Raw genomic sequence first — 21,391 nt, 5'->3', positions numbered from 1 at the left:
ACTTCCATACTTAGGGTGTGCGGGCATGAACCAGGCATGGTATGCAGGGGGAACGCAACCAAGTGGGGTTCCAGCGCACTAGTTGAATGACTACCATGACTTCCACACTTAGAGCACACGGGCATGAACAAAGCATGTGACGCGGAAGAAGGACACCCGCAAGCGGGATTGCAGCGCGCAGGTTGTAGGTGGCTGGATGAATGACAACCGTGACTTCCACACTTCGGGAGCGCGGGCATGTATCAGGCATTGTATCCGGTTGAAGGACACCCCCAAGGGGGCTTCCAGCGCAATAGTTGTGTTGCCTGGATAAATGACAACCGTGACTTCTGCACTGGTTGTGCTGGCTGAATGATTGACAACCGTGATTTCCGCACTGGTTGTGCTGGCTGGATGAAAGGCAACCATGACTTCCACACTTAGGGTGCGCGGGCATGAACCAGGCATGGTATGCTGGGGGTGGAACACACCCAAGCGGGCTGCCAGCGCACTGGTTGTGCTGGCTCGATGAATGACAACCATGACTTCCAAACTTAGCGTGCGCGGGCATGAACCAGGCATGGTATGCGATGGGAAGACGCACCCAAGAGGGCTTCCAGCGCACTGGTTGTGCTGGATGGATGAAAGGCAACCATGACTTCCACACTTGGGCTGCACGGACATGAACCAGGCATGGTATGCGGGTGAAGGACACCCGCAAGCGTGCTTGCAGTGCAACGGTTATGCTGGATGGATGAAAGGCAACCATGACTGTCACACTCATGGCGACGGGTATAAACAACGCATGTTATGCGGGGGAAGGACACCTGCAAGCGGGCTTCTAGCGCACTTGTTGTGCTGGCTGGATGAATGACAACCATAACTTCCACACTTGGGTAGCGCGGGCATGAACCAGGCATGGTATGCGATGGGAAAACGCACCCAACAGGGCTTCCAGCGCACTGGTTGTTCTGGATGGATGAAAGGCAACCATGACTTCCACACTTAGGGTGCACGGACATGAACCAGGCATGGTATGCGGGTGAAGGACACCCGCAAGCATGCTTGCAGTGCAACGATTGTGCTGGATGGATGAAAGGCAACCATGACTTTCACACTTATGGCGACGGGAATGAACAACGCATGTTATGCGGGTGAAGGACACCTGCAAGCGGGCTTCTAGTGCACTTGTTGTGCTGGCTGGATGAATGACAACCATGACTTCCACACTTAGGGTGCACGGACATGAACCAGGCATGGTATGCGGGTGAAGGACACCCGCAAGCGTGCTTGCAGTGCACTGGTTGTGCTGGATGGATGAAAGGCAACCATGACTTCCACACTTAGGTGCGCGGGCATGAACCAGGCATGGTATGCTGGGGGTGGAACACACCCAAGCGGGCTGCCAGCGCACTGGTTGTGCTGGCTCGATGAATGACAACCATGACTTCCAAACTTAGCGTGCGCGGGCATGAACCAGGCATGGTATGCGATGGGAAGACGCACCCAAGAGGGCTTCCAGCGCACTGGTTGTGCTGGATGGATGAAAGGCAACCATGACTTCCACACTTGGGCTGCACGGACATGAACCAGGCATGGTATGCGGGTGAAGGACACCCGCAAGCGTGCTTGCAGTGCAACGGTTATGCTGGATGGATGAAAGGCAACCATGACTGTCACACTCATGGCGACGGGTATAAACAACGCATGTTATGCGGGGGAAGGACACCTGCAAGCGGGCTTCTAGCGCACTTGTTGTGCTGGCTGGATGAATGACAACCATAACTTCCACACTTGGGTAGCGCGGGCATGAACCAGGCATGGTATGCGATGGGAAAACGCACCCAACAGGGCTTCCAGCGCACTGGTTGTTCTGGATGGATGAAAGGCAACCATGACTTCCACACTTAGGGTGCACGGACATGAACCAGGCATGGTATGCGGGTGAAGGACACCCGCAAGCATGCTTGCAGTGCAACGATTGTGCTGGATGGATGAAAGGCAACCATGACTTTCACACTTATGGCGACGGGAATGAACAACGCATGTTATGCGGGTGAAGGACACCTGCAAGCGGGCTTCTAGTGCACTTGTTGTGCTGGCTGGATGAATGACAACCATGACTTCCACACTTAGGGTGCACGGACATGAACCAGGCATGGTATGCGGGTGAAGGACACCCGCAAGCGTGCTTGCAGTGCACTGGTTGTGCTGGATGGATGAAAGGCAACCATGACTTCCACACTTAGGGTGCGCGGGCATGAACCAGGCATGGTATGCGGCTGAAGGACACCCGAAAGCGGGCATGCAGTGCACTGGTGGTGCTGGCTGGATTAAAGGCAACCATGACTTCAACACTTAGGGTGCGCAGGCATGAACCAGGCTTGGTATGCGGCTGAAGGACACCCGCAAGCAGGGTTGCAGCGCAATGGTTGTGCTGGATGGATGAAAGGCAACCATGACATCCACACTTAGAGCACACGGGCATGAACAACGCATGTTACGCGGAAGAAGGACACTCGCAAGCGGGCTTGCAGCGCGCAGGTTGTGGTGGCTGGATGAATGACAACCGTGACTTCCGCACTGGTTGTGCTGGCTGGATTAAAGGCAACACACTTAGGGTGCGCGGGCATGACCCAAGCATGGTATGCTGGAGGGGGAACGCACCCAAGCGGGCTTCCAGCGCACTGGTTGTGCTGGCTCGATGAATGACAACCATGACTTCCAAACTTAGCGTGCGCGGGCATGAACCAGGTATGGTATGCGATGGGAAGACACACTCAAGAGGGCTTCCAGTGCACTGGTTGTGCTGGATGGATGAAAGGCAACCATGACTTCCACACTTAGGGTGCACGGACATGAACCAGGCATGGTATGCGGGTGAAGGACACCCGCAAGCGTGCTTGCAGTGCAACGGTTGTGCTGGATGGATGAAAGGCAACCATGACTTTCACACTTAGGGCGACGGGAATGAACAACGCATGTTATGCGGGTGAAGGACACCTGCAAGCGGGCATCTAGCGCACTTAATGTGCTGGGTGGATGAATGACAACCATGACTTCCACACTTGGGGTGCGCTGGCATGAACCTTGCATGGTATGGGGCTGAAGGACACTCGAAAGCGGGCTTGCAGCGCACTGGTTGTGCTGGCTGGATTAAAGGCAACCATGACTTCCACACTTCGGGTGCGCGGGCATGAACCAGGCATGGTATGCGGCTGAAGGACACCCGCAAGCAGGGTTGCAGCGCAATGGTTGTGCTGGATGGATGAAAGGCAACCATGACTTCCACACTTAGGGTGTGCGGGCATGAACCAGGCATGGTATGCAGGGGGAACGCACCCAAGTGGGCTTCCAGCACACTAGTTGATTGACTACCATGACTTCCACACTTAGAGCTCACGGGCATGAACAACGCATGTCACGTGGAAGCAGGACACCCGCAAGCGGGCTAGCGCGCAGGTTGTGGTGGCTGGATGAATGACAACCGCGACTTCCGCACTGGTTGTGCTGGCTGGATGAAAGGCAACCATGACTTCCACACCTCGGGTGCGCGGGCATGAACCAGGCATGGTATGCTGGTGGGGAACGCACCCAAGCCGGCTTCGAGCGCACTGGTTGTGCTGGCTGGATGAATGACAACCACGACTTTCACACTAGGGGTACGTGGGCATGAACCAGGCATGTTATGTGGGTGAAAGACACCCGCAAGCGGGCTTGCAGCGCAACGGTTGTGGTGGATGAATGAAAGGCAACCATGATTTCTGCGCTGGTTGTGCTGGCTGTATGAATGACAACCATGACTTCCACACTGAGGGTCCGCGGGCATGAACCAGGCATGGTATGCTGGGGGGGGGAACGCACCCAAACAGGCTTCCAGCGCACTGGTTGTGCTGGCTGGATGAATGACAACCATGACTTCCGCACTGGTTGTGCTGGATGGATGAATGATAACCATGACTTCCACACTTAGGGAGCGCAGGCATGAACCAGATATGGTATCCGGTTGAAGGACACCCCCAAGCGGGCTTCCGGCGCAATAGTTGTGTTGCCTGGATGAATGACAACCGTGACTTCCGCACTGGTTGTGCTGGCTGGATGAAAGGCAACAATGACTTCCACATTAGGGTGCGCGGGCATGAACCAGGCATGGTATGCTGGGGGGGGGGGGGACGCACCCAAACGGGCTTCCAGCGCACTGGTTGTGCTGGCTGGATGAATGACAACCATGACTTCCAAACTTAGCGTGTGCGGGCATGAACCAGGCATGGGATGCGATGGGAAGACGCACCCAACGGGGGTTCCAGGACACTGGTTGTGCTGGATGGATGAAAGGCAACCATGACTTCCACTCTTAAGGTGCACGGAGATGAACCAGGCATGGTATGCGGGTGAAGGACACGTTTGTCCCCCCGTGCATGCGGAGGGGCGATTTCGGGTTAGGGCTGGAATGGTGTGTGTGTGTGTGTGTGTGTGTGTGTGTGTGTGGTGTGTGTGTGTGTGTGTGGTGTGTGTGTGTGTGTGCCTGCGGACATCGACGCCCCTGCGCCACGCCATCGCGCCCCCAGAAGCCTCGTGTAGGCCTCCAGCACCTCCTGTACCGGGCGTCCGCCCAGTCCTCGTCATCCTCCCAATACCGCCCCATCTTCCCGTTTTCCTCGTGTTCGGCAAGCGGCGGAATGTCTTTTTATAATTTTTTTAAAGGCACCTGTTGTGCCTATTATACAAAGTCTATTCTGTACAGTCCAGGTGTCCTAATAAAGTGTCCAAGAACGTTTCTTGTCTTCATGAAAAACCATCATTTTATATATACACACTTGTTTCATAAATTTATACAAACAATACATCAGGTTTCTAACAGTGAAATCAGTCTGTGTATGTTAGCCAACGCATTTTATGTGTGCTATACGTCGACGTTTAGGCTATATGCTTAGCCTCTATCAATACGGAAGCACACTGCTAACTTTCTAAAGATCGATATTCCTAATCGTGTTAAACACAAATCAGGGCGGGTGGCCGGATTCCGGTCCACCGACTTACATGCACCCGGTGGCTGCTCCTAACGAGGAGTTCCTATTTGTCTCCGAGGCCCAAAAACCCTTTGCAGCAGAGAAGTACCTCCTCGCAGGTGCATGCGCATTGTTCCGGACTTCCGGACGGGTCCTCCAGACAGGAAGCCCTTACCACTCCTGACGTAGTTGTTCCTCTCTCGTCCTGCTCCGCATCCTTCCCACAGTCACCATCTGGTGGGTCTGCAGAGGTACTGCCAGCTCCAAAGCGTCGCTTTTTCACCGCAGGCGCGAATGTATACAAACCCCACAGTAGGTCCTCGGCGGGGCAAGGAAATCACGGCATCCCGTAGGAAGCACTCCTACGATATATACAATATTTTAAACAATGTACAAATGATGTTTAAAACCCTGGTTGTCTAAATCACTCCTGTGTTGTCGTTTTGCCGCGCAAACACGTATGAAAATCAGGGGGTCCATTCCAACCCCGAAAGGAAACTTGTCCAATAACTATTAGGGCCTTCGCCCTCTGTGGAAAAAAAAAATCTTATTCACTATATTTCCTGTAACTATATACATTGATTGCAACTCGGTCCTCATTGTTTAACACATCACATGGTTCTATACATAACATATTGGGTGTCATTGTCTCTGTCAATATATTATTATGGTCCCCGGAAAAGGAAACTTATCCCCTATACATAACTCCTAATAGTGTAATAGTACCCCTAACCAAGTACTTCGTTAATGTAATTCCAGTATCATTAAAACATGGACACTCGTGTATCAACATACACATATATAAACTCACATGCTCCCATAAATGTAAATTCCCCTCCATGCATACCCAAATATATATATATATATACACGGTGGCTGCTCCTAATGCGGAGTTCCTTTTTGTATCAAGCCACAGTCTCATCTACAGCTCTGATGGTAATGCTTGCCCTGAATGCCCCCATCTCCCAAAGCTCTTTCTAGGTGATCTCCCGTGCCTCAACTCCTTTGAGAGTAGGATGAGTGGCCAAAGGAGTCAAGGAAGTAACCCGGACTGCAAGCACCAGAGGTTCAACTTCCAGGAAGCAGGGTTCTGGTCAATTCTTTCCAGGCCACTGGCCACCTCCTTTCTGAGCTCCTCTATTTGCTCTTTCCCTTGACGATGGAGATGCTTCTGGATTTACTAGTCTTGATCTTCATGTGAGCCAGCTCTATGTTTTCCTTGAGCATTTTAACAACCCTGCAGTGCAGGCCTTAATTGTGGTAAGTGTGGTGAGGTCATCCTTGTAGGCTCTGACTGGAGGCAGCCTCACCCCAGGTCTTATTTGCTGTCCACCAACCACCAAGAGAGAGGCTCAGAGGATTACCTCCATGGCGAGGGTGAATCGCAACAACTTTTGTCTCTGGTGTCTTTGGACAACTCTTTTGTCTTGCCCATGTTACAAGTTTGTGTCTTACTGATTGTATGGGGTGGACAGGCGTGTTTATGCAGCTAACAACCTCACACAGGTGCATCTGATTCAGGATAATACACGGGGTGGAGGTGGACATATAAAGCCGGACTAACAGTGGCTCAGAAAATGTCTCTATGGATTATTATCTTCGATGTGGTGGCACAGCTGTAGAGCATTTGTCTCACGGTTCTGAGGACCGGGGTTCAAAACCTGGGCTGACCTGTGTGGAATTTGCATGTTCTCACCCTGTCTCAAGGAGAGCCCAGACACCCTAAAAATGAAACTCATTTCTGCCACTTGTATCCGGGATCTTGTAATGTTGCGGACGCATGTCAACCTGGACAGGCCCACTATATCCAAAACCTTTATGAACTCTGGACGAATCTCATCCAACCACAGGGCCTTGCCACCGAAGAGGTTTTTAACCACCTCTACTCAAGAGATAAGTGAGCCCGCCTCAGCAAGCACAGATTCTGCTTCCTTATGGGAAGGTGTATTAGTGGAATTGAGGACATCTTCAAAGTATTCTCCACACTGATTCACAACATCCCAAGTCTAGGTCAGCAGGGCACCATCCTCTCTATACACAGTGTCAATGCAGCATGGCTTACCCTTCCTGAGAGAGATGGTGGATCAGAATTTCCTCGAAGTCATCTGAAAGTCTTTCTCTGTGCCCTCACCAAACTCCTTCCATGCCAACTTTTTGCTTCAGTGACCACCAAAGCTGCATTCCACTTGGCAAGCCAGTACCCATTCATCAGCTCCCACAGGAGTCCCACAGGCCAAAAATGCCTGATGGAACTCCTTCTTCAACTTGACAACATACCTCTTTGTTGGTGTCCACCAACAGGTCTCGAGATTGTGGCCACAAGAGGCATGGCCACAACTCCAGTCTGCAGCCTCAACAATGGAGGCGCAGAACATGCCCCCGCGACCCGGTGCGTAAAAGTGGTAGAGGATGGATGGATGGATGGATGGATGGATGGATGGATGGATGGATGGATGGATGGATGGATGGATGGATGGATGGATGGAGGGATGGATGGATGGGTGTTTTCAGGATTTTGCTTTTGAAACTTTTACTGTGGGTTGTGTGCAATAGCATGACATCCCGGTCAGTTCTGCAGCATGCTATGCGTTACCTGGCCTTTCTCTGCAAGACAAAAAGAGCACTTGCTCACGTGCTCATCAGCACCATGATGAATAGAAACATTGATTTGGCACCCCAGTAAATTCCTATAATTGAAGTTTACAGTAATTTACCGGCAACATTGTTGCTAACACATGACTGTAATACTCTGAAATAACTTCACAGTGTAGTTATGTTACTGTACCCAGGGAAACCTCTGTAATTTTCTCTCTATTTTGCAGTGCCATATTTCAGGTACATGGATTTAGCAGAGCGGCAAAATCAAGTCTCATTGTTTTGTGCAAGGTTGTTCAAATTAATTTTTTAGAGCAAAACCAGACAAACATATTGTTCAAAATTTGTTTTGAAAGGTATATTTCTGTGCTTTGCAACCAGCATCCTCACACTTCAGGTCCTGCTTAACTGTATTCTAATGAAGGGCCTGATTATAAACTGAACATCTTGTGTCATAAATTCATGTTTTATGTTTGAAATCCATCTCAAAATAAGAAAGTTGAACAAATTCAAATCAATTTACTGGAGAATTATGCGAACCTGAAAACAAGAAACGACCAGGGAGTCTCGGTTCAAAATGGCAGCTAGGTCTGCAAATGGTCAACCACCCAAGGCTACTACTTGTGGTTGTATATCTATGGAAGTGATATTCTATCCATATTAAGGATAGCATGCACCATGCTGGAGTTTTCAGAGAAATACATACTGTATCTTATACAAGATACCTGATACGTAATATAAGACTTGAAAAATGTAATCAACCCCCTCCACCACCCATTATACTAACTAACTTCAGCCCCCAACTATTTTACCATCTCGGCTAGGCTTCCAAAGCCACATCTGTCATCAACACTAACCAATGATGGCAACGTCCAAACTGTAGAGGAAACCGATGCTCCAACACAAACTGGTGCCACTGCCAACAAACTGTGGCAAAATGAATCAGATAATGATCCCCTCCCTATCTTGTAATTAGGTCACATTCCAATCTGATAAAGACCCTAAAACGCCTTCAAGACAACCAGTGCTTTGCTAAAGCAGCTGAGACTCCAGTTTGAACAGTTTCATTTAGTGTGTACTTATTTTTATTGCCAGTGGTTTAGACATTAATGGCTGCTGTTCCATTATTTCAATAAGGACTATAAATTTATAGGTGTACATAATATTTTACCTGGATCTCTACTGAGTTAAGTGTAATTTCTCCACCAATAATTAAAAAATAATGAATTCAGAAGTACAGAAAATAGTAACACAAAAAAGTGAGGGCTGAAAGCTAGCGAAAATTAACAGAACAGGAAATAGATCAGTGAAAATAGTATATTTCAAAAGTGTGACAGAGATAACATGCAGCTAGTAAATACTTGTCAACAGACTTTAGTTAATTCCACAACTAATGGAAAAGTCACTCATATAATTTAGATAGATGTATTGCTCTTTAACTTCCATGTGTCCATTCTCTGAACAGGTTATCCTCACTAGGGTGTGTTGGAGCCTGTTCTAGCTGACTTCGGGCAGGATGAGTAGACCCTTAACTGGCCACCAGCCAAATACATGGCACAGTTGCCTATATAGATGACCATTCAATCCTTCAGACAATTTAGAGTCTTAAATTAACCTATATGCTGTTTGAATGTACTCGGAAACAGCAGTACCTGGAGAAAACCCATGCAGGCACATGAAGAACATGCAAACTCCACAACCAACTAAGGCATTCATTGCTCATGACAGCATCAATTTACACCAATACTTAGCAAAATACAGAATCTACAAAAGGTGTAAGAAATCTGCACCAAGCTTTGTCAAACACATTTTTCCTTCTTGAGAAGGTGTGCTACTTTACCACCATTTATAATAAAAAGTAAACAGAGACTTCAAACCTTCTCAAAACCACATGGAGTTATTAGGTTTAAGATGAGTATGAAAGTATGTTAAATACATTTTAATACTAAAACGTTACTAAACTGGGCGTTGAAGTTGATAGCTTGTCAAAATAAGCACAATTACGCTTATATCTTGAAAATTAAAAATATAGATATATTTTGTTACTTCAAGTGGGAAGGGCACAAATACTGGCTAACATCGACGAAAATAAAAATTGACAAAAAACAATACACAAATACAGAAATTACATTGCATTCACATATAGTTCTACTCTTCTGAGCCACTCAGTCTTCAGAAGTATCTTCTTCCAGGTTGTTTTGATTGGTTTCCTTGTTTTTTCGCACCTCCTCAAATTTTTTGTCCTATCAAGAGAAAAACAAAATGAATCCCAAAACCCAGGTGGAGAAAATTTCTCAAAATATGACAATTACTTTCTCCTTGAACTTTTCATTCATTGCTGCCATAATTGCAGTGCGTTTCCCTTTGTTGGCTTCCATTTTTTGATTCAGTTTCTCCTCAGCCATCTTGCTGAAATTGTTGTTCTCTTCCATAGCTTTCTGCAGCACTTCTTTTTCATGCTCACGTTTTTCTGCCAAATGTTTCAAAACTTCAGCTTCGTGGCTCTGGAAAAAAAATGGAAATGTCATTCCCAAGTCACACATGAAGGAAGTTGCTTTCCAAATAAATCACCATTCAGTGAGTATATTGATAATAGAATGTTTGAATACATTTTGAAGAATATTATTCTCTCGTTTTTTACATTGCCCTGGGAAAATGTAAAATTCAGAAACTAAAATGACTAAGCAACTTCTACCTTGCGTCGTTCTTCTGCAGCATCCAGCTTCCTCTGAATTTCCTCCAGTGAGACATCCTTTTTCTTTGGAGGGGCCAAGGGGAAGTCACCCTTAGTATCAGGCGTAGGTGCACCAAGAATAACCTCAAAGGCCTGGCCAGAGGCTCGCTTGTCAAGCTCTTTGACCTGGATATCTACAGAGGATGTTAAATAAAATCAGCAAGTCAAAAAGTATTATTATTAATAATATTGACTGATATATTTACCTTCAGGGGCTGCCATGTTAAAACTATGACTCTTGATTTATCTAAAAAGAAGCAAATAAAGAAAATGTGGAGATTATTTCATTTAATCACTCACTTTGCAAGACTGGAGACAAACCAGCAAATCTTAAAATACTGCTCAGTAATGACACCTCAAGGCTTCCTACAAAACTGCAACCAACCACCACCCATCCACACACAAAAAAAGGTCCTGGGCATCTGCCATCATCCACATTCAGTGCCATTTTATTTTATTTTCTAAGATGAAGTATACATGAAAAGTGTGGATAAATTATGTGTTGACAGTTTTCTCTATTCATGAGGGTTTTGGAGGAATATACAAACGATACCATGCATAATTAAGAATTTAAGAAAACGATACCCAAACTCAGAGAAAGGTGGGGTGGAGAACATAACAGTGAATCAGTGATTAAATGTTTCGGGGAGTGAAGGATGAAGGTGAACACTCCAGTTCTCACACTACAATTAAAATGTATATATATATATATGTATATATATATATATATATATATATATATAGAGAGAGAGAGAGAGAGAGAGAGAGAGAGAGAGAGAGAGAGAGAGAGAGACAGAGAGAGAGAGAGGCACAATGGATGTCTTAGGGGAGCAGAAAAAAGTTAGTTATGAATATCAATGTAATTTCAGGTCAATTTCTTATCATGGCCTTATCACAAAAATAATGCGGTGGAATACCGGTTGACGCCCCTGGTCCTCCGTCTGTTAATCCATTTCCAGAACGGTTTTTGGCGTGGCCTGAACAACAATGTTGGATTATGTTAATCTACAGTATCTCCACCCTCTTTCTCTCACTCGGTTGCACAGGCGTGATCACCATCAAACAAAGACCCCTTGGTGGCGTTGAGAAAAGCGGCAGCAAACAAAGACGGTTTATGCAGTTTATAGGATAAACAAGTTGCTTACTTTCCCGTGGCGACAGTGATAACGTGAACATGGTCGCTTACGCTCATCTTTATTGTCGACATTTATATATTCACATTTGACGGTTTCAATTCAACCTAATCTGGTTTTGTAATATCCACGATCACGAATAAATCAGGTCACAATAACGACAAAAAAATGAAATCTTCATAAAATGCTCCTCTATGAACAACAACATTTGTGTTTTAATTAAACGTTCCTCGCATAACACTGATGGACGCCACAGACAATTAATTAGCAGCAAAAACACAAAATAACATGTTTGGCTATAGAGGGAACATGCAATGAACGTAATTCCGACATTTCTTCAAACATTATGAAAGCAAATTCACGAATGTACTTACAAATGCGTGACAAATTTTCACATCCACCTTGCACCACAATCGGACGAGTCCGACACTGGTAGCTCACACGCACGTATTGTATGTTAGAGCCAATGTCGTCATACAGTTGGAACAGCCATTGGATGATCCGATTCATTGTGTGCGCAGGCATGCGCAAAAAAAAGTCTTTTGATTGTACTTAATTTGAAAATGCACATCGGTTGCGTCTGATTAATGTAGCAAACTGGAAGTTTAAAAAAAACTCGTAAGGGAGGGAACACTTAAAGATCAGTTATTCCATCAATGGGACATTGCTTGATAATTTCACCCTCTTCTACAGTAATAATTAATTTTACAATTAATAAGGATAACCCCAATCCATTATGTAAATTTAAAGTAATTTAATCAAATCCAGGGTATTTGTTAATTTTAACTCAATATAATTCCAGACTGTTTATATGAATTTAAGGTATGCTGGAAACTTTGCAATTTAATTGTTTACAGTAGTAGCCCTTTTAGCGCTGTAACCCTCATGTGTATTTTTGACAAATTTGCGCTCCCCAAATGTATTGGAAACATAACCATCCCTCCATCTATCCATTTTTTTGCCGCTTACCCACGCGAGGTCCGCAGGGAGTGCTGGAGCCTCTCCCAGTCAACGGGCAGGAGGCGCGGTACACCCTGAACTGGTTGCCAACCAATCACATGGCACATCGAGACAAACAGACGCACTCACAATCACACCTAGGGGCAATTGAGAGTGTCCAATTAATGTTGCATATTTTTTGGGATGTGGGAGGAAGTAAAGGCATGGGGAGGACATGCAAACTCCACACAGGTGGGTCCGGATTGAACCCAGGACCTCAGAACTGTGAGGCCAACGCTTTGCCAGCTGAACCACCGTGCCGCTGGATGCATAACCAATTTGTACTAAACTGATTGAATTCAGTTATGTACAGTACTTGTTAGCAATGAATTTTTATGGTATTGGTACGGAGCCAACATGTGGAGGATCCAAATACAGGGAAGTGTAGAGGCAATGGGACAGTACAGAAGTCTCAAAGAGGTATTTCATGTCAAAACTAAAAAGATAAACAAGGATCATGGTCATAAACACTAAATTAATACCATCTAAAAATGAAAATGTAATCTAAAATGAACAAACAGAAACAAAACACCACAAAGAAAAATTACTGGACTAAAGAAACATGGGATATGACGACAGTGAAAAGTAGGGAAATAAAACTGAACTGACTAGATAAGGTGGAGCACCTAGACAAGATGCGAGAAGCTCGAAGGAGCGTATTGGAGGATAAGGAAATGGGTAGACAAGAAGAGATGGAAACAAGAACCTATTGAGCAAGACATGACATTAACATGATGTCATAAAAACCTAAATTTAATTTTTAAAAAGTCAGCAAAAACACAGATCATGAGTGTAGTCATGTTTATTTTTAACACAACAAAATATCTGCAGAAATGCAACCAGAATCAAACACTGGCATTTAAAAAAATAAAGGTTCATTACAGTCACATCTTAAAATAAAAGAAAAATGATAAAACTGAAATACAAAAATCTTTCAATTGGAAAAAAAAAATACTGCAATGACAGAGGCGGGATTATTATCGAAGTGTATCAGAATCAACTTTATTTGCCAAATATGTCAAAAACATACAAGGAATTTGTGTCCAGTAGTTGGAGCCACTCAAGTACAACATACATGTTGAGTACGACAACAGACACTGAATTGAGACAAATACAATGAGGTAACATTCATGGCGCAATTCGTATTGGTAAACTGGCAATGATGGAGCCGATCCAGCTGTCAACGGGCAGGAGGCGGGGTACACCCTGAACTGGTTGCTATCCAATCGCAGGGCACATAGAGACAAACAGTCGCTCTCACAATCTATCTAGGGGCAATTTAGAGTGTCCAATTAATGTTGCATGTTTTTGGGATGTCGGAGGAAACCGGAGAGCCCATAGAAAACCCATGCAGGCACGGGGAGAACATGCAAACTCCACACAGGTGGAGCCAGGATTGAACCCGGGTTCTCAGAACTGTGAGGCCAATGCTTTACCAAGCGATCCACCGTGCCGCCACACGGAACACTTTTTCAATGTTTTTTTGTCTTACAATCTTGCAAAGGCCCCTCCTTGAGTCATCATCTTAACGTGATTGGGGGTTTGTGTGTCCGAATGATCCTAGGAGCTAAGTTGTCTGGGGCTTCACAACCCTGGTTGGGTCACCCACGGCAAAAAGGTCCGAGGTGAGGGACCAGACAAAGCACAGCGTCATACACCGCGATGAGGAATAGATATGTTTCTACTTTTCACTTCCATGGAGACAAGTAACCAGGGACTCAATCTGCAGCCAGGCCTGTCGGTGGGGATCGAAGGCAGGCGCAGGTGGCCGGAGCCTGCACCTATGAGCAGAGCCTGAAAGGGTAACGTGGGTCCCCCTTCACATGGGCTCACCACCTGTGGGAGGGGGCAAAGGAGTCATGCCCAGTGTGAGCTAGGTGGTAGTCAGAGGCAGGGACCTTGGCAACCTGGCTCCGGCTCTAGGGAAGTAGAATATCACCTCTTTGGCAGGGAAAGAGCCTGAGTTGGTGTGTGAGATCGATAGGTTCCGACTAGATATAGTCAGGCTCACCTCCACAAATTGCGTGGACTCTGATGCCAGTCCTCTTGGGAGGGGTTGGACTCTCTTCCACTCTGGAGTTGCAGAAGGTGATAGGCACACACATTTCTTTTAAAAGCAGCTGCACAACTAGCCATTGTGGTCGACATTTTTTTTCTTAATTTAAGTTAAACTGACGGGCAGTCGTTTCTGATCTTTGGCGTCGTAGCAACAAGCATGTGACGCAAACGATCGTAAAATGCAAGCTCCCCGAGGACCTCAGAGAACTCAGGTTGGGGGTGCACATTACCGTAATATCTTCTTCTTTTCCTTTCAGCTTGTCCCGTTAGGGGTCGCCATAGCGTGTCATCTTTTTCCATCTTAGCCTATCTCCTGCATCTTCCTCTCTAACCCCAACTGCCCTCATGTCTTCCCTCACCACATCCATCAACCTTCTCTTTGGTCTTCCTCTCGCTCTTTTGCCTTGCAGCTCCTTCCTCAGCACCCTTCCACCAGTATACTCACTTTCTCGCCTCTGAACATGTCCAAACAATCGAAGTCTGCTCTCTCGAATCTTGTCTCCAAAACATCCAACTTTGGCTGTCCCTCTAATGAGCTCATTTCTCATCCTATCCAACCTGTTCACTCTGAGCAAGAATCTCAACATCTTCATTTCTGCTACCTCCAGTTCTGTTTCCTGTTGTTTCTTCAGTGCCACCGTCTATAATCCGTACATCATGGCCGGCCTCACCACTGTTTTGTAAACTTTGCCCTTCATCTACCAGAGACTCTTCTGTCACATAACACACCAGACATCTTCCGCCAGCTGTTCCAACCTGCTTGGACCTGTTTCTTCACTTCCTTACCACACTCACCATTGCTCTGGATTGTTGACCCTAAATATTTGAAGTCCTCCACCCTCACTATCACTTCTCCCTGTAGCCTCACTTTTCCCCCTCCACCTTTCTCATTCACACACATATATTCTGTTTTACTTCGGTTAATCTTCATTCCTCTCCTGTCCAGTGGATGTCTCCATCTTTCTAATTGTTACTCTGCATGCTCCCTGCTTTCACTGCATATCACAATATCATTTGCGAACATCATGGTCCAAGGGGATTCCAGTCTAAACTTATCTGTCAGCCCATCCATTACCACTGAAAACAGGAAGTGGCTCAGACCTGATCCCTGATGCAGTCCCACCTCCACCTTAAATTCTTCTGTCACACCTAAGGCACACCTCACCATTGGTCTTCTGCCATCATACATGTTGTGTACTATTTTAACATACTTCTCTGCCACACCAGACTTATGCATGCAGTACCACAGTTACTCTCTTGGCACTCTGTCATAGGCTTTCTCTAGATCCACAAAGACACAATGTAGCTCCTTCTGACCTTCTCTGGACTTTTCCACTAGCATCCTCAAAACAAATAATGCATCCCATAACTTCATTGTGTGGCTCATCAACTTTATTCCTCTATAATTCCAACAGCTCTGAACATCCCCTTTGTTCTTAAAAATGGGAACTAGAACACTTTTCCTCAATTCTTCAGGCATCTTTTCACCCGCTAGTATTCTGTTGAATAAATTGGTCAAAAACTCCACAGCCATCTCTCCAAATTGCTTCCACACCTCCACCGGTATGTCATCAGGACCAACTGCCTTTCCATTTTTCATCCTTTGTAGTGCCTTTCTGACTTCCCCCTTACTAATCATTGCCACGTCGTGGTCCTTCACACTTGCCTCTTCAACTCTTCCTTCTCTCTCATTTTCTTCATTCATCAACTTCTCAAAGTATTATTTCCATATATTTAGCACACTACTGGCACCAGTCAACACATTTCCATCTCTATCCTTAATCACCCTTACCTGCTGCACATTCTTCCCATCTCTATCCCTCTGTCTGGCCAACCTGTAGAGATCCTTTTCTCCTTCTTTCGTGTCCAACCCGCTGTACATGTCTTCATATGCCTCTTGTTTAGCCTTTGCCACCTCTACCTTTGCCCTATGTTGCATCTCGATGTACTCCTTTCGCCTCTCCTCAGTCCTCTCAGTGTCCCACTTCTTCTTCGCTAATCTCTTTCCTTGTATGACTCCCTGCATTTTGGGGTTCCACCACCAAGTCTCCTTCTCCCCTTTCCTACCAAAAGACACACCAAGTACTCTCCTGCCTGTCTCTCTGATTACCTTGGCTGTCGTAGTCCAATCTTCCGGGAGCTTCTGCTGTCCATCGAGAGCCTGTCTCACCTCTTTCCGAAAGGCCGCACAACATTCTTCCTTTCTCAGCTTCCACCACATGGTTCTCTGCTCTACCTTTGTCTTCTTAATCTTCCTATCCACCACCAGAGTCATTCTACACACCACCATCCTATGCTGTCGAGCTACACTCTCCCCTACAACTACTTTACAGTCAGTAATCTCCTTCAGATTACATCGTCAGAACAAAATATAATCCACCAGCGTGCTTCTACCACCGCTCTTGTAGGTGACTATATGTTCCTCCCTCTTCTGGAAATAAGTGTTCACTACAGCCATCTCCATCCTTTTTGCAAAGTCCACCACCATCTGTCCCTCAAAGTTCCTTTCCTGGATGCCGTACTTACCCATCACTTCTTTATCGTCCCTGTTTCCTTTCCCAATTTGTCCATTACAATCTGCACCAATCACAACTCTCTCACTGTCTGGGATGCTCAGAACTACCTCATCTAGTTCCTTCCAGAATTTCTCTTTCAACATCCTACCTGTGGGGAATAGCCGCTAACCACATTATACATAACACCCTCAATTTCAAATTTTAGTCTCATCACTCAATCTGATACTCTTTTCACCTCGAAGACATTCTTAGCCAGCTCTTCCTTTAAAATAACCCCTACTCCATTTCTCTTCCCATCTACTCTGTGGTAGAATAATTTAAACCCTGCTCCTAAACTTCTAGCCTTACTACCATTCCACCTGCTCTCTTGGATGCACAGAATATCTATCTTTTTCCTAATCATCATGTCAACCAACTCCTGAGCTTTTCCTGTCATAGTCCCAACAAAGTCCCTACACTCACTTGTAGGTTCTGTGCATTCCTCTTTTTCTTCTAACGACGGGTCGTTTTCCTCCTCTTCTTTGTCTTCGACCCACAGGAACTGAATTTCCACCGACGCCCTGCAGGTTAGCAATGCCGGGGGCGGGCATTCTTAACCCGGGCCACGACCGATCCGGTATGGGATTCTTTCGATGAACGCTCATATTTGTTTGGCACAGTTTTTACGCCGGATGCCCTTCCTGACGCAACCCTCTGCATTTATCCGGGCTTGGGACCGGCCTCCAGATTGCACTGGTTTGTGCCCCAATAGGGCTGCATTTGAACCATCCATTGGACCGACAGGCAGAAATTTTGGCACGGCATAATTGACAAAGGTAAGAAGACATTTTTCTTCTCAATCTCATTTCTGTCTGTCGGCCAGTGTGTGGTAAGGTTTCACTTCCTATTGTTTGAAATTGAAAAAGAGGCTGTCAAATGTGATGTTATGGCCAGAAAGTAAAGAGAATAAAAGCGCATAAGTAAATGTGGTGACAAAGACAAACAGAGAAATAAATAACGAATACATTAAGTGTTGTAATTAGCACAAAGGCGGATTCGCTCTTTTCGTGAGTTTTAGAATCAATAAGTCCTGTTTTGTGTTTAAGAGGCGGTATCATTCCCTTACGGAATCTGAGATCCCACAATTTCCTCGAACCAACTACTTAATGTGTGTGGAGTAAACTGTCAGGGACAGAGAGAAACAGTAACCTGTCGGGGAAAGAGAGAAATGAAACAGTAAACTGTCGGGGACAGAGACAAATCACACCGGATACGTTATACTGCAAATAGAGGTGGTTTCATTCTATTAGATAATCATAGAAACAGTAATTCCTAATTTTGTGGTGTAAGAGGCAACATTGTTCTTCAGAAGAATCTTAGATGTCTTAAAATTCCTCACGTTATGGTGTGAAGTAGTAAAGAAAAATGCACCAGCTCGAGTACCAATGTTTTGGAAAACAAGAGTTAGATCCATTATACAATAATAATATAAATAAGATATATAAATAATAAAATAATAATAATAATAAATAATATGCATAAAATAATATAATAGCATGACAATTAAAGTAATCAACTTTACACAACCAATTGATCACTGAAATGGCAGAATGGATGGGGAATTCAAAAGAGAGAAAGAATGGTTTGACTTACGCATCATCCTAGATGATGATCAGAAAATTCCACTTGGTGACCAAGTAAAAAAATGCTTGGAAAGTATGTGTGGAAGGCTTTCCTGAGTGTGAGAGAGAAAGTAAGAAAAAAGAGTTCTGTGAGTGTGTTGGGGAATGTTGTATGCATGGCTGGCTTCCAACCTTGACGTCTGCAGCGTCATTGGTCATGTTGATGAATGAAGTGGGAAAGTGTTGTGAGGTGAAAAAGGAGAAACTTGAGTGATGTTAAAAAAAAAAAAAAAAAAAAAAATCGGCAGGCACTCCAAGTCCAATATCGATACAAGATTCATAGTCAATTACAGGCGAGAATGGACAAAATAGCATTTTGTGCAAGAAAAACAGGGCACTTAGTGATTTCTGCCTTTAATAAATATTGTTCAGAGCAATATTTGTCACATCTCTTTCTCTTTTTCACCTTTGGATGTGCCTTTATTTTCTTGAAACATCTCAATTGTTGTGCATGTCATATCTTGCCATGGATGAATGATTTTACAATACAAACTATATTCCTGTCTGTGATGAGGAATTATGAGAAAGAGAAAAACTGTTTATCTGTTGATTCAATGACTACTTTAAATCTTCTGGGTGAAAAAAATTCACTTTATTGGCTGTACGTATATTCACTTGAAATATTAAATTGATTTTAAGGTCCACAAAAAAAAAAAACCGGGTTGTTTGTTAGAGGCAGAAGAGTAAGAGTCATTGAAAAGGGTGTCGAGTATGTTGGAAAAGGCTAGATTGTCAAGCATGGGAATTTCAGTGAAGGTTGCGAGGAGGCAAATGTCTCTGTGTTGGGAAATGGCAAGCCACCTGTCACACACATTCCGCTACCTTATTCTACCGCAGCGGAATCGGCGTATTCCGAATTTAAGAAAAGGTTGCAAAATGCATCCAATTAGACGTGTCCCAGACGTCGAGCTGAGAGAGGGGAGTCACTTGCGTCATCAGCATTTTCAAATCACCAGGAATCAAAATTTGCCCAGTTGTATTACGCTTAACAGCCCTTTTTTGTTGCTGGCCATTGTCACACCCTCAATCGCAAAAGACAACTGACCCACTCCTGTCAATCAACCTTTATTGATCTGTTAAGTTGTTGAGTTCTCTTGAACTCAAAAGGGGAATGCTAAAATTTCACTATTGGGTTATCGTCATTGCTTTCATTACCAGATTGTACAAATTGGATTTTTTTTTGCCAAATCAAATTTTCGTGCTCTGTCGAGTCCAAAAGGGGGACTGAAAGGTTATGTGAGGACAGCAACCTGCGCTAATACTCGGTTCCAGGAACTGCTTTAAATTGAGTTGTTTTTACAGCAGGCTTCAGCCTTGTGTGACTAACCAAAACGGAGTTGTTTTTTAGCAGGGACCTGCCTTGAGTGAGCATCCACAACGGAGGTGTTTTTCTGCAGATCCAATGGCCTTGGGTGTCTAGTCAAATCAGTTAGATCCTGTTTTAAGACTTGTCCGCCAACGGCAGCGTTCCAACATTACATATATAAGCTTTGTTCTGCTTTCACACACACACACACACGCTCGGTGTCGGAACACAGCCTTTGTCTGTGTCACATTGTGTGTCACAAAGCGCTCTGTTCATTCACCTTCAAAGTGTTTGTCACATTTTACGCCTCTGGAGTCCAGTTATTGACCGAACCTGGAATTGGACGAACACGCGGAAGGAGCCCAAAAGGCCCTCCTTCCAACAAGAGTTCACCAGAAGAATTTATAGTATATATATATTGTACTGTTCTCTTCATGTGTTTTGCTTCCAAAGTGCTAACATGAATAAACAGCCAGCCAATCTCCTTTTCAAGAGCCAGGAAGTGAGCATGCTTGCTCCTTTAATGACTTCTTAACAGGTCAAGTCGGGTGACACAATGAAAATGGAGTGAAACTAGAAAAAGAAATACAAAACATACTAAATAGACTGCAATGTCAGTATGGAGTATAAACATCTTCCATTAGTATATGAATTAAACATTCACATTCAGTAAGTCTAAGCACAAACAGCAACAGCATTCTAGTGAAGTGAGTAGCAGATACACATACTGTTGCTAGCTATCTCATGAGAATGAACACATGTACAGTTACTAAATCAGTGTAGCTCACAAATATGCACTAAGATACTGTTAAAGTTACTAACAATACTTCTAAAACATGTAAAGAACATAAATTACTCACAGCCATTGCTTTCTGACGGATTCATGCACAGGAATAAGCTGATTTCAACGTGCTACATCTTTCAACTGTTGACATGCTTTTTACCGTTTTTCGCTCTGCTCAGCGCTTCCTACTTCCTGTATTCTACAGTTTCAAAATAAAAGCTCAGCAATGCACTCTCAAAATTACCAACACAAACAGATCTTTTCTAATAAAATCGATCTTCTTAACATATTAAACACTTGGGGCAGAACACTCCCCATCTGACACTAATGCCACTAAAGCATCTGTACTTTAACTTTGATTTTCTTTTGCCAGGAGCAAGACAACATCAGAGAAAGGCCTCGAGAAAGTCTTTATTTTGTCTTGCGACGTCCTGACTTAAATTTTGCGGACCTGTCCATCACTGCTTGGGAAGGTGGAGACGACTAGCCCCATCGGCCACTCGTTGCGATGTGTCTGGCTCTGCTTCAGCAGCACTATGTCTCCAACCTGCAGGTTACGATGTGGTGTGTACCATTTGCGTCTTGGCTGAAGGGTGTGGAGATATTCATCCCTCCAT

General features: G+C 44.9%; 1 protein-coding gene across 4 annotated transcripts; it reads right to left on the bottom strand.

The window, feature by feature from the left end:
* Nucleotides 1-8,520: 8,520 nt before the first annotated feature.
* On the bottom strand, nt 8,521-20,934 carry stmn1a (stathmin 1a). 4 transcript variants are annotated; one of them, XM_061846977.1, is made up of 6 exons: nt 11,825-11,945; nt 11,235-11,294; nt 10,524-10,564; nt 10,279-10,451; nt 9,896-10,087; nt 8,521-9,826 (listed from the first exon to the last, which is right to left on the bottom strand). In XM_061846977.1, exons 3-6 carry the CDS (start codon nt 10,537-10,539, stop codon nt 9,749-9,751), a joined length of 459 nt encoding a protein of 152 aa, XP_061702961.1. In that variant the 5' UTR covers nt 10,540-10,564; nt 11,235-11,294; nt 11,825-11,945; the 3' UTR covers nt 8,521-9,748. The 4 variants fall into 4 exon arrangements, with proteins under 4 accessions (XP_061702961.1, XP_061703045.1, XP_061703123.1 ...); XM_061847061.1 differs by lacking the exons at nt 11,235-11,294; nt 11,825-11,945 and adding an exon at nt 20,851-20,934; XM_061847139.1 differs by lacking the exons at nt 11,235-11,294; nt 11,825-11,945 and adding an exon at nt 12,420-12,508.
* Between the last annotated feature and the right edge of the window lie 457 nt (nt 20,935-21,391).

This window comes from Syngnathoides biaculeatus, chromosome 1, assembly GCF_019802595.1.
Source record: "Syngnathoides biaculeatus isolate LvHL_M chromosome 1, ASM1980259v1, whole genome shotgun sequence".
Taxonomy (NCBI): Eukaryota; Metazoa; Chordata; class Actinopteri; order Syngnathiformes; family Syngnathidae; genus Syngnathoides; species Syngnathoides biaculeatus.
The sequence above is the reverse complement of the archived record's forward strand: the minus strand, read 5'-3'. Positions and strand labels throughout refer to the sequence as shown.